We start from the raw sequence: 13,660 nt of genomic DNA on the forward strand, positions 1-13,660 counted from the left end.
TCAATACTCCAGCATCTACCTCATTGCATACATAGGCATCTATGCAGGTATAAACTTCATGCACTTAAAGTGTGCTTTATATATGCTTATATGTGTATCACTGTGCTATGTAGTGTGAGTAGGAACTTGGAGACTTACTGGCTTTCCAGGTGAACCTGCTTGGCCCTGTGAATGACAGAGATGTAATTGGTGTATCTTCTCCAAACCGTAACTGCTAGTGCACAAAACGAAATAACATGACTCTAGGAACAGTACTATATAACATGCTGGTGTACTAGTAAAACAGTCAAAAACACAAAGAAACATTAAAATGTGTATAACAATCAGACTCACCTCCATACCATCGCGACCAGGGAAACCCTATGGAGAGCAGAGCAGAAAACACACATCAGGATTGCCATAGATATGGTGTATTCTGAGGAATAGCCACTAGAGGTCAGTGCTCTATCAGCCTACAGAGAGTTATGGTTAGGTGCCTGCTATCATGCTATGTTCAGTATGTTGAGCTGTTTTTGGCTCCATCTACCCAGAGCCATATACACTGAGTGCACAAAACATTAGGAACACCTGCTCTTTCCTTCACATAAACTGACCAGGTGAATCCAGGTGAAAGCTCTGATCCCTTATTGATGTCACTGGTTAAATTGACTTCAACATGTGGCTCAGTTGATAGAGCACGTCGCTTGCAACGCCCGGGATCGTGGTTTGATTCCCATGGGGGACCAGTATGGAAAAAAATGAAAATAATTATGTGCTCACTATTGTCAGTCGCTCTGGATAAGAGTGTCTGTTAAATAACTGTACCTCTGTTGGAAATGAACTGTGACGTACATGGGCATAACAACCCTCTTTCTCTATCAGTAGACATCCTATTACTTCATACCCCATCAAACACAGAATGGCTTTGAAATTATTGTCTGGAACCCAGTGGTGATTACAATGAATCCATTAAATAAAGCTGTTGATTGTGTGTGTTTGTGTGTTTGTGTGTGTGTGTGTGTGTGTGTGTGTGTGTGTGTGTGTGTGTGTGTGTGTGTGTGTGTGTGTGTGTGTGTGTGTGTGTGTGTGTGTGTGTGTGTGTGTGTGTGTGTGTGTGTGTGCGCGTGCGTGTGTGTGTGTCCGTGTGTGTGTGTGTGTTTGTGAGTGTGTGTGTTCCAGCTGGATGTATTGTATGCTTGGTGTGTGTTGCTTGGTGTGTGTTGAAGTCCTCCATAGAGAGGCAGGACAAGAGAGAACCAGGTGTGTTGAGGTCCTCCATAGAGAGGCAGGACAAGAGAGAACCAGGTGTGTTGAGGTCCTCCATAGAGAGGCAGGACAAGAGAGAACCAGGTGTGTTGAGGTCCTCCATAGAGAGGCAGGACAAGAGAGAACCAGGTGTGTTGAAGTCCTCCATAGAGAGGCAGGACAAGAGAGAACCAGGTGTGTTGAGGTCCTCCATAGAGAGGCAGGACAAGAGAGAACCAGGTGTGTTGAGGTCCTCCATAGAGAGGCAGGACAAGAGAGAACCAGGTGTGTTGAGGTCCTCCATAGAGAGGCAGGACAAGAGAGAACCAGGTGTGTTGAAGTCCTCCATAGAGAGGCAGGACAAGAGAGAACCAGGTGTGTTGAGGTCCTCCATAGAGAGAACCAGGTGTGTTGAGGTCCTCCATAGAGAGGCAGGACAAGAGAGAACCAGGTGTGTTGAGGTCCTCCATAGAGAGGCAGGACAAGAGAGAACCAGGTGTGTTGAGGTCCTCCATAGAGAGGCAAGACAAGAGAGAACCAGGTGTGTTGAGGTCCTCCATAGAGAGGCAGGACAAGAGAGAACCAGGTGTGTTGAAGTCCTCCATAGAGAGGCAGGACAAGAGAGAACCAGGTGTGTTGAGGTCCTCCATAGAGAGGCAGGACAAGAGAGAACCAGGTGTGTTGAAGTCCTCCATGGAGAGGCAGGACAAGAGAGAACCAGGTGTGTTGAAGTCCTCCATAGAGAGGCAGGACAAGAGAGAACCAGGTGTGTTGAAGTCCTCCATGGAGAGGCAGGACAAGAGAGAACCAGGTGTGTTGAGGTCCTACATAGAGAGGCAGGACAAGAGAGAACCAGGTGTGTTGAAGTCCTCCATAGAGAGGCAAGACAAGAGAGAACCAGGTGTGTTGAAGTCCTCCATAGAGAGGCAAGACAAGAGAGAACCAGGTGTGTTGAAGTCCTCCATAGAGAGGCAAGACAAGAGAGAACCAGGTGTGTTGAAGTCCTCCATAGAGAGGCAAGACAAGAGAGAACCAGGTGTGTTGAAGTCCTCCATAGAGAGGCAAGACAAGAGAGAACCAGGTGTGTTGAAGTCCTCCATAGAGAGGCAAGACAAGAGAGAACCAGGTGTGTTGAAGTCCTCCAAGAGAGGTGTGTTGAAGTCAAGACAAGACAAGAGAAACCAGGTGTGTTGAAGTCCTCCATAGAGAGGCAAGACAAGAGAGAACCAGGTGTGTTGAAGTCCTCCATAGAGAGGCAGGACAAGAGAGAACCAGGTGTGTTGAAGTCCTCCATGGAGAGGCAGGACAAGAGAGAACCAGGTGTGTTGAAGTCCTCCATAGAGAGGCAGGACAAGAGAGAACCAGGTGTGTTGAAGTCCTCCATGGAGAGGCAGGACAAGAGAGAACCAGGTGTGTTGAAGTCCTCCATAGAGAGGCAGGACAAGAGAGAACCAGGTGTGTTGAAGTCCTACATGGAGAGGCAGGACAAGAGAGAACCAGGTGTGTTGAAGTCCTACATGGAGAGGCAGGACAAGAGAGAACCAGGTGTGTTGAAGTCCTACATAGAGAGGCAAGACAAGAGAGAACCAGGTGTGTTGAAGTCCTCCATGGAGAGGCCAGGTCAGGAGAGTTGGCCTTGGGGATGTTGTGTAAGCATCCCCTCAGACAGACAGACAGACAGACAGACAGACAGACAGACAGACAGACAGACAGACAGACAGACAGACAGACAGACAGACAGACAGACAGACAGACAGACAGACAGACAGACAGACAGACAGACAGACAGACAGACAGGTCTCTTAAGTCCCTCAGGTCTCTCAGGTCTCTCAGCTCTCTTCCTGTCTCTCTAAACGTATGGGTGCACGTACGTACACAGACCACCACACACACTCTCCCCTCTCTCTTCACCTTTGGACCCTATTGTCTAATAGTTTCTGAATCAACAATAACTATTCTCCTCCAGTCTGTTGCCCTTCGATGCCACTGGGAAAACCGTTTCCCAAGTCTTCTGCCCTCTCACCTTTACCATCCTCCCCTTATTATGTAATCTCATGACATGGTGGACAGCATGTCCCTGACCCTCTGATCTTAAACCCTCCTCATTAGAGAGAGAGCGAGAGAGAGGTGGAAAGAGAGAGAGACAGAGATAGCACATTGACTCAGGGAACAGCACTCCTTCTTCACTGTGTTTCTCACACGTCTGACTTCAACATGGACAGGGCTACCACCCTGCTTTGTTTTGCTGATTTGCGTTCTGCAACTCCTTTAATTAATTCAGAAAGTACATTGAATAAGGACTAGGTTAAATAAATGCCCTCTTACTGACATTTTTCATTTAAGACCAGCTTCGACACCATGCCAATTGCCAATATGGGTAACAGTGTTGATCTTGGATAAAAACAACTTACCCTTAAGCCCTCCTGCCCTCCAACCACAGTTTATGCCTGTTGTTCTAGATTAATCAAACCCAGGCTGGGTTAAAGTTAAAACAGTGAAACAGTGACGGCCTAAGGCGAAAGAGCTATTGTTTGGCGAGGCAGGGAAACTGTTGGTGAACCCAGAGAGAATGCCATATCTGTTACATGAGCACAGAGTGACAGGGCTGGGGTAGGGGAGGCTTGGGGGGGGGGGGGTATGGAAGGCTGGGAGAGACTAAGACTAGCTGGATGACATTGTGGCCTTCTCTTACAGAAACCAGAAGAGGCCTATTTTGAGCTGTTTTAGGTAAAGCAGCTCGCAGCTCGCTGGCAGCACATTAGGCTTCGGTCAACGTGGGGTCCCTGCACTCAGAGTAGACCCTCCCCCATCACTCTCCATCACTGTCACACCCCTATGGTCAACACGACCAGATTAACACGGTTGTGGTCGACACAGCTATTGATGACTAAGGTGTTGGAGTGACCAGAAACTAATGGTGTTAAACCTAGTTCTCCATCATCAGCTGGAACTAAGAGAGAACACAGTGATGGTCAATAGAAGGAGAACCCGAGGAGAGGGAGGAGAGAACCATAAAGACAATGGAAAGTTATGTGTTTATGTGGGAATATGTGAATCCATTGTAGGTATACGTGGGGGTATGTGGGTGTATGTGGTGTATGTGGGTGTATGTGAATCCATTGTGCGCATACGTGGGGGTATGTGTATATTCCAACTTTACCTGTAGGTGTGTGTGATATTTGTGTGTAAGGTAATGCTGTTACCTGTTCTCCAGCCGGGCCACGGGGCCCATCTTTTCCCGTATTTCCAGGAGGGCCTCTGGGGCCAGGAGACCCTTGGTCACCCTGCAGGACGACACATCAGAGGGATAAGAGAGAGGGAAAGAAAGATGAAAGGAATGAGCGAAAGATGGCGACAAACCAACGAATATGGAGAAAATTAAAATATTTACCATATGACAAACAAACACACACACACGCACGCACGCACACGCACACGCACACGCACACACACACACACACACACACACACACACACACACACACACACACACACACACACACACACACACACACACACACACACACACACACACACACACACACACACACACACACACACACACACACACACACACCAAAACTAATACACACCTATACACTATACACTATACACTATACACACACACACACACACACACACACACACACACACACACACACACACACACACACACACACACACACACACACACACACACACACACACACACACACACACACACACACACACACACACACACACACACACACACACACACAAACAAACTCTCCCAGGCACGAGATGTGTTAACTAAGTATTAAATAGAACATAAACTGAACTATGAAAAGTGTTTCATTTCTTCCTGCAGTTATCTAGCCAAAATGAACCATCTCGCATGAAAGGTTGTTTTACCAATGGAAATACAATCTACATGGCAAAAACTTCCCTCCTTGGTACTTTTTAACTTCCCTTAACACAATTAGCACAATCCCACTAAGGAAAATCCACAGCAGTATTTTCAGACTGTGGTCAAGTAATCCAATGCCTAAAGTTGACCCTCATCATGCTCGCGTTTCCCTGCTCTGTTCTTGTTTAACTGGATCCATTGTTTTAACCAGTCTTCTCATGCTATTCACATGGATATTCCCAGCATTCTGCCTCACAGACATACTGAATGTGATGGTCTGATCCTGTGTGTTGTGGTGAGATGTGAGAGAAGGACCTTTTCATTTAGACTGATACTCTCCAGGTCTTCACCCATCAGACTCTAGGCCTGTTTCCCTGTGTAGATAATTAGCATAGCTCCACCAACAAAGCTGTTCTATTCCCAATGTAATGAAAAGCACACATTCCTGAAGCGTCTCTAACATGTGGCCCTGCAGTTCTCCTCAGAGAGGGTTTCTACTGGTTTGCCATGTTTCAAAACAGGCATCATAGGAAAATACAAGCATACACACACATAAAAACGAACACAGCACATCCTGAAACAAACATCCAATAATGTGTGCATGAAGAGATGGATGAACTGAGACAGCAGCAGAGAGCTGGGGAAGTGTGAGGAAGCAACAGAGAGAGAGATAATGAAGAAAAGGGTGAGCGATATCAAGCAGTGAATGAGAGATATCAACCAGCAGTGAAAGTGTTAGAGCTGGTTAGAGGTCCACACATGCCTTAGTGGAGGTGTACCTTTATTAAGCGTCTCTGGAAGTTGGACTGGTCACCAGACATAAAGCCATGGTCATAGCGGGGAAAGACCATCTGAAGCAGGAGAACAGATGACAACAGGGAAAGAGAGAGAAAAGGAAGAGAGAGAAGAGAAGGATGAGAGGTAAGAGAAGGAAGAGAGGGAAGAGAAGGAAGAGAGGTAAGAGAAGGAAGAGAGGTAAGAGAAGGAAGAGAGGTAAGAGAAGGAAGAGAGGTAAGAGAAGGAAGAGAGGAAAGAGAAGGAAGAGAGGTAAGAGAAGGAAGAGAGGAAAGAGAAGGAAGAGAGGTAAGAGAAGGAAGAGAGGAAAGAGAAGGAAGAGAGGTAAGAGAAGGAAGGGAGGAAAGAGAAGGAAGAGAGGTAAGAGAAGAAGAGAGGTAAGAGAAGGAAGAGAGGGAAGAGAAGGAAGAGAGGGAAAGAAGAGAGGTAAGAGAAGGAAGAGAGGTAAGAGAAGGAAGAGAGGTAAGAGAAGGAAGAGAGGTAAGAGAAGGAAGAGAGGTAAGAGAAGGAAGAGAGGAAGAGAAGGAAGAGAGGTAAGAGAAGGAAGAGAGGAAAGAGAAGGAAGAGAGGTAAGAGAAGGAAGAGAGGAAAGAGAAGGAAGAGAGGTAAGAGAAGGAAGAGAGGAAAGAGAAGGAAGAGAGGTAAGAGAAGGAAGAGAGGAAGAGAAGGAAGAGAGGTAAAGAGAAGGAAGAGAGGAAAGAGAAGGAAGAGAGAGAAGGAAGAGAGGAAGAGAGGAAGAAGGAAGAGAGGGAAGAGAGGAAAGAGAAGGAAGAGAGGTAAGAGAAGGAAGAGAGGAAGAGAAGGAAGAGAAGTAAGAGAAGGAAGAGAGGTAAGAGAAGGAAGAGAGGTAAGAGAAGGAAGAGAGGAAAGAGAAGGAAGAGAGGTAAGAGAGGAAGAGAGGGAAGAGAAGGAAGAGAAGAGAGGAAGAGAAGGAAGAGAAGTAAGAGAAGGAAGAGAGGTAAGAGAAGGAAGAGGGAAGAGAAGGAAGAGAGGTAAGAGAAGGAAGAGAGGAAAGAGAAGGAAGAGAGAGAGAGAAGGAAGAGAAGGAAGAGAAGGAAGAGAGGAAAAGAGAAGGAAGAGAGGTAAGAGAAGGAAGAGAGAAGAAAAGAGAAGGAAGAGAGGTAAGAGAAGGAAGAGAGGAAGAGAGGAAGAAGGAAGAGAAGGAAGAGAAGGAAGAGAAGGAAGAGAGGAAGAGAAGGAAGAGAGGGAAGAGAAGGAAGAGAGGTAAGAGAAGGAAGAGAGGAAGAGAAGGAAGAGAGGAAAGAGAAGGAAGAGAGGTAAGAGAAGGAAGGAGGAAGAGAAGGAAGAGAGGTAAGAGAAGGAAGAGAGGTAAGAGAAGGAAGAGAGGGAAGAGAAGGAAGAGAGGAGAAGGAAGAGAGGTAAGAGAAGGAAGAGAGGTAAGAGAAGGAAGAGAGGAAAGAGAAGGAAGAGAGGTAAGAGAAGGAAGGGAGGAAAGAGAAGGAAGAGAGGTAAGAGAAGGAAGAGAGGTAAGAGAAGGAAGAGAGGGAAGAGAAGGAAGAGAAGTAAGAGAAGGAAGAGAGGTAAGAGAAGGAAGAGAGGTAAGAGAAGGAAGAGAGAAGAGAAGGAAGAGAAAAGAGAAGGAAGAGAGGTAAGAGAAGGAAGAGAGGAAAGAGAAGGAAGAGAGGTAAGAGAAGGAAGAGAGAAGGAGGTAAGAGAAGGAAGAGAGGGAAGAGAGAAAGAGAAGGAAGAGAGGAAAGAGAAAAGAGAGAAAGAGAAGGAAGAGAGGAAAGAGAAGGAAGAGAGGAAAGAGAAGGAAGAGAGGAAGAGAGGGAAGAGAGGGAAGAGGGAAGAGAGGAAGAGAGGAAGGAAGGAAGAGAGGTAAGAGAAGGAAGAAGGAAAGAGAGAGAAGAGGTAAGAGAAGGAAGAGAGGGAAGAGAAAGAGAGGGAAGAGAAGGAAAAGAGGAAAGAGAAGGAAGAGAGGGAAGAGAGGAAGAGAAGGAAGAGAGGGAAGAGAGGAAAGAGAAGGAAGAGAGGAAGAGATGGAAGAGAGGGAAGAGAGGAAGAGGGGGAAGAGAGGAAGAGAGAAAGAGAAGGAAGAGAGGGAAGAGAAGTAAGAGAAGGAAGAGAAGGAAAAGAGGGAAGAAGGGAAGAGAGGGAAGAGGGAAGAGAGGGGGAAGAGAGGAAAGAGAAGGAAGAGAGGAAAGAGAAGTAAGAGAGGAAGAGAAGGAAAAGAGAAAGAGAGTAAGAGAAGTAAGAGAAGGAAGAGAAGGAAACGAGGAAAGAGAAGTAAGAGAAGGAAGAGAGGGAAGAGAAGGAAGAGAGGAAGAGAAGAAGGAAGAGGAAAGAGAAGGAAGAGAAGGAAGAGAGGAAAGAGAAGAAGAGAGGGAAGAGAAGGAAGAGAGGAATGAGAAGTAAGAGAGGGAAGAGAAGGAAGAGGGATAGAGAAGGAAGAGAGGGAAGAGAGGGAAGAGAAGGAAGAGGGATAGAGAAGGAAGAGAGGGAAGAGAGGGAAGAGAAGGAAAGGAAGGAAGAGAGGAAAGAGAAGTAAGAGAGGCAAGAGAAGGAAAGGAAGGAAGAGAGGAAACAGAAGGAAGAGAGGGAAGAGAGGGAAGAGAAGGAAGAGAGGGAAGAGAGGGAAGAGAGGGAAGAGACGGAAGAGAGGGAAGAGAAGGAAGAGAGGAAAGAGAGGGAAGAGAAGGAAGAGAGGGAAGAGAGGGAAGAGAGGAAAGAGAAGGAAGAGAGGGAAGAGAGGGAAGAGGGGGAAGAGAGGAAAGAGAAGGAAGAGAGGTCCCTGAGGTAAGAGAGGGAAGAGAAGGAAGAGAGGGAAGAGATGGAAGAGAGGAAGAGAAGGAAGAGGGGAAGAGAAGGAAGAGAAGGACGAGAGGGAAGAGAGGGAAGAGAAGGAAGAGAGGAAGAAGAGAAGTAAGAGAAGGAAAAGAGGAAAGAGAAGTAAGAGAAGGAAGAGAAGGAAGAGAAGGAAACGAGGAAAGAGAAGTAAGAGAAGGAAGAGAGGGAAGAGAAGGAAGAGAGGAAAGAGAAGGTAGAGAGGAAAGAGAAGGAAGAGAAGGAAGAGGAAGGAGAAGTAAGAGAGGGAAGAGAAGGAAGAGAGGAATGAGAAGTAAGAGAGGGAAGAAAGGAAGAGGGATAGAGAAGGAAGAGAGGGAAGAGAGGGAAGAGAAGGAAGAGAGGAAAGGAAGGAAGAGAGGAAAGAGACTAGTAAGAGAGGCAAGAGAAGGAAAGGAAGGAAGAGAGGAAAGAGAAGTAAGAGAGGGAAGAGAAGGAAGAGAAGGAAAGGAAGGAAGAGAGGTAAGAGAAGGAAGAGAGGTAAGAGAAGGAAAAGAGGAAAGAGAAGTAAGAGAGGGAAGAGAAGGAAGAGAGGAAAGAGAAGTAAGAGAGGTAAGAGAAGGAAGAGAGGGAAGAGAAGGAAGAGGGATAGAGAAGGAAGAGAGGGAAGAGAAGGAAGAGGGATAGAGAAGGAAGAGAGGGAAGAGAGGGAAGAGAAGGAAGAGAAGGAAAGGAAGGAAGAGAGGAAAGAGAAGTAAGAGAGGGAAGAGAAGGAAGAGGGATAGAGAAGGAAGAGAGGGAAGAGAATGATGAGAGGGAAGAGAAGGATGAGAGCGAAGAGAATGAAGAGAGGGAAGATAAGGAAGAGAGGGAAGATAAGGAAGAGAGGGAAGATAATGAAGAGAGGGAAGATGAAAGAGAAGGACGAGAGGGAAGAGAAGGAATAGAGGGAAGACAAGGACGAGAAGGAAGAGAGGGAAGAGAGGGAAGATAAGGAAGAGAGGGAAGAGAATGGAGAGAGGGAAGATGAAAGAGAAGGAAGAGAGGGAAGAGACGGAATAGAGGGAAGAGAAGGACGAGAAGGAAGAGAAGGATGAGAGGGAAGAGAGGGAAGAGAGGGAAGAGAAGGAAGAGAAGGAAGAGAAGGATGAGAGGGAAGAGAGGGAAGAGAAGGAAGAGAGGTAAGAGAAGGATGAGAGGGAAGAGAAGGAAGAGAGGAAAGAGAAAGAGAGGAAAGAGAAGGAAGAGAGGTAAGAGAGGGAAGAGAGGAAGAGAAGGAAAAGAGGAAATCCTATTAGGAAGAGAGGGAAGAGAGGAAGAGAAGGAAGAGAGGGAAGAGAGGAAAGAGAAGGAAGAGAGGGAAGAGATGGAAGAGAGGGAAGAGAGGGAAGAGGGGGAAGAGAGGGAAGAGAGGAAAGAGAAGGAAGAGAGGAAGAGAAGTAAGAGAAGGAAGAGAAGGAAAAGAGGGAAGAGAGGGAAGAGAGGGAAAGAGAGGAAGAGGGAAGAGAGGGAAAGAGAAGGAAGAGAGAGGAAAGAGAAGTAAGAGAAGGAAGAGAAGGAAAAGAGAAAGAGAAGTAAGGAAGGAAGAGAAGGAAGAGAAGGAAACGAGGAAAGAGAAGTAAGAGAAGGAAGAGAGGGAAGAGAAGGAAGAGAGGAAAGAGAAGGAAGAGAGAAAGAGAGAGGAAGAGAACAAGAGAGGAAAGAGAAGTAAGAGAGGAAGAGAAGGAAGAGAGGAATGAAAGTAAGAGAGGGAGGAAGGAAGAGGGATAGAGAAGGAAGAGAGGGAAGAGAGGGAAGAGAAGGAAGAGGGATAGAGAAGGAAGAGAGGGAAGAGAGAAGAGAAGGAAAGGAAGGAAGAGAGGAAAGAGAAGTAAGAGAGGCAAGAGAAGGAAAGAAGGAAGAGAGGAAACAGAAGGAAGAGAGGTAAGAGAAGGAAGAGAGAGGGAAGGAGGAAGAGAAGGAAGAGAGGTAAGAGAAGGAAGAGAGGTAAGAGAAGGAAGAGAGGTAAGAGAAGGAAGAGAGGAAAGAGAAGGAAGAGAGGTAAGAGAAGAAGAAGGAAAGAGAAGGAAGAGAGGTAAGAGAAGGAAGAGAGGAAGAGAAGGAAGAGAGGTAAGAGAAGGAAGGGAGGAAAGAGAAGGAAGAGAAGGTAAGAGAGAAGGGAGGAAAGAGAAGGAAGAGAGGTAAGAGAAGGAAGAGAGGTAAGAGAAGGAAGAGAGGGAAGAGAAGGAAGAGAAGTAAGAGAAGAAGAGAGGTAAGAGAAGGAAGAGAGGTAAGAGAAGGAAGAGAGGAAGAGAAGGAAGAGAGGTAAGAGAAGGAAGGGAGGAAAGAGAAGGAAGAGAGGTAAGAGAAGGAAGAGAGGTGAGAGGAGAGAAGGAAGAGAGAGGAAGAGAGGGAAGAGAGGAAGAGAAGGAAAGGAAGGAAGAGAGAAAGAGAAGTAAGAGAGGCAAAGAGGAAGGAAGGAAGAGAGGAAAGAGAAGGAAGAGAGGTAAGAGAAGGAAGAGAGGGAAGAGAGGCAAGGAGGGAAGAGGGAAGAGAAGGAAAGAGAAGGAGGAAAGAGAAGGAAGAGAGGTAAGAGAAGGAAGAGAGAAGAGAGAGGTAAGAGAAAGAGAAGGAAGAGGAAGAGAGGAGGAAGAGAAGAAGGTGTGGAAGAGAGGGAAGGAGAAGGAAGAGAAGGAAGAAGAGTAAGAAGAAGGAGTCCTCCAGAAGGAAGAGAGGTAAGAGGAAGAGAGGTAAGAGAAGGAAGAGAGGAAAAGAGAAGGAAGGTCCTAAGAGAAGGAAGAGAGGAAGGGTAAGAGAAGAGAAGAGAAGGAAAGAGAGGGAAGAGAAGGAAGAGAAGAGGGGAAGAGAAGGAAGAGAGGTAAGAGAAGAAGAGAGGTGAGAAGGAAGAGAGAAAGAAGAAAGGAAGAACCAGGTAAGAGAAGGAAGAGAGGAAGAGAGGAAGACAAGAGAGGAAGAGAGAGTAAGAGAGAAGGAAGAGAGGTAAGAGAAGGAAGAGAGGCAAGACAAGAGAGGTAAGAGAAGAGAGGAGGAAGGAAGAAGTCCTCCAAGAGAGGGAAGAGAGAAAGAGAAGGAAGAGAGAAGAGAAGGAAGAGAGGAAAGAGAAGGAAGAACCAGGTAAGAGAAGGAAGAGAGAAGGTAAGAGAAAGAGAAGGAAGAGAGGAAGAAGAGAAGAGAGAAGGAAGAGAGGGTAAGAGAAGGAAGAAAGTAAGAGAAGGAAGAGAAGGAAGGAAGAGAGGAAGAGAAGGAAGAGAGGTAAGAGAAGAGAGAGAGAAGGAAGAAGAGAAGTCCTCCAAGAGAAAGGAAGAGGTAAGAGAGAGAGGGAAAGGAAGAGAGGAAAGGAAGGAAGAAGGAAAGAGGGAAAGAGAAGAGATAGAGAGAAGGAGGGAAGAGAATGATGAGAGGGAAGAGAGAAGGAGGAGCGAAGAGAATGAAGAGAGGGAAGATAAGGAAGAGAGAAGATAAGGAAGAGAGGGAAGATAATGAAGAGAGGAAGATGAAAGAGAAGGACGAGAGGGAAGAGAAGGAATAGAGGGAAGACAAGGACGAGAAGGAAGAGAGGGAAGAGAGGGAAGATAAGGAAGAGAGGGAAGAGAATGGAGAGAGGGAAGATGAAAGGAAGGAAGAGAGGGAAGAGACGGAATAGAGGGAAGAGAAGGACGAGAAGGAAGAGAAGGATGAGAGGGAAGAGAGGGAAGAGAGGGAAGAGAAGGAAGAGGGAAGAGAAGGATGAGAGGGAAGAGAGGGAAGAGAAGGAAGAGAGGTAAGAGAAGGATGAGAGGGAAGAGAAGGAAGAGAGGAAAGAGAGGAAGAGAGGAAAGAGAAGGAAGAGAGAAGAGGGAAGAGAGGGAAGAGAAGGAAAAGAGGAAAGAGAAGGAAGAGAGGGAAGAGAAGAAGAAGAGAGAAGAGAGGAAAGAGAAGGAAGAGAGGGAAGAGATGGAAGAGAGGGAAGAGAGAAGAGGGGGAAGAGAGGGAAGAGAGGAAAGAGAAGGAAGAGAGGAAAGAGAAGTAAGAGAAGGAAGAGAAGGAAAAGAGGGAAGAGAGGGAAGAGAGGGAAGAGAGGGAGAGAGGGAAAGAGAAGGAAGAGAGGAAAGAGAAATAAGAGAAGGAAGAGAAGGAAAAGAGAAAGAGAAGTAAGAGAAGGAAGAGAAGGAAGAGAAGGAAACGAGGAAAGAGAAGTAAGAGAAGGAAGAGAGGGAAGAGAAGGAAGAGAGGAAAGAGAAGGAAGAGAGGAAAGAGAAGGAAGAGAAGGAAGAGAGGAAAGAGAAGTAAGAGAGGGAAGAGAAGGAAGAGAGGAATGAAAGTAAGAGAGGGAAGAGAAGGAAGAGGGATAGAGAAGGAAGAGAGGGAAGAGAGGGAAGAGAAGGAAGAGGGATAGAGAAGGAAGAGAGGGAAGAGAGGGAAGAGAGGAAAGAGAAGGAAGAGAGGGAAGAGATGGAAGAGAGGGAAGAGAGGGAAGAGGGGGAAGAGAGGGAAGAGAGGAAAGAGAAGGAAGAGAGGGAAGAGAAGTAAGAGAAGGAAGAGAAGGAAAAGAGGGAAGAGAGGGAAGAGAGGGAAGAGAGGGAAGAGGGGGAAGAGAGGGAAGAGAAGGAAGAGAGGAAACAGAAGGAAGAGAGGTAAGAGAAGGAAGAGAGGGAAGAGAGGGAAGAGAGGGAAGAGAAGGAAGAGAGGTAAGAGAAGGAAGAGAGGTAAGAGAAGGAAGAGAGGTAAGAGAAGGAAGAGAGGAAAGAGAAGGAAGAGAGGTAAGAGAAGGAAGAGAGGAAAGAGAAGGAAGAGAGGTAAGAGAAGGAAGAGAGGAAAGAGAAGGAAGAGAGGTAAGAGAAGGAAGAGAGGAAAGAAAGGAAGAGAGGTAAGAGAAGGAAGGGAGGAAAGAGAAGGAAGAGAGTAAGAGAAGGAAGAGAGGTAAGAGAAGGAAGAGAGGGAAGAGAAGGAAGAGAAGTAAGAGAAGGAAGAGAGGTAAGAGAAGGAAGAGAGGTAAGAGAAGGAAGAGAGGAAAGAGAAGGAAGAGAG

General features: G+C 46.5%; 1 protein-coding gene across 1 annotated transcript in view; it reads right to left on the bottom strand.

The window, feature by feature from the left end:
- The window catches only part of LOC124010647 (collagen alpha-1(XXIII) chain-like), a 485,745-nt gene that overhangs the window by 226,134 nt on the left and 245,951 nt on the right, over nt 1-13,660 (bottom strand). Inside the window, exons 11-13 of the mRNA XM_046323317.1 lie at nt 4,428-4,508; nt 334-360; nt 139-165 (exon numbers count right to left, since the gene is read on the bottom strand). Of these exons, the coding sequence (XP_046179273.1) occupies nt 139-165; nt 334-360; nt 4,428-4,508 (135 nt within the window). The remainder of the gene's footprint in view (nt 1-138; nt 166-333; nt 361-4,427; nt 4,509-13,660) is intronic.

The sequence above is a fragment of the Oncorhynchus gorbuscha genome, linkage group LG23 (genome assembly GCF_021184085.1).
Source record: "Oncorhynchus gorbuscha isolate QuinsamMale2020 ecotype Even-year linkage group LG23, OgorEven_v1.0, whole genome shotgun sequence".
NCBI classification, from domain to species: Eukaryota; Metazoa; Chordata; class Actinopteri; order Salmoniformes; family Salmonidae; genus Oncorhynchus; species Oncorhynchus gorbuscha.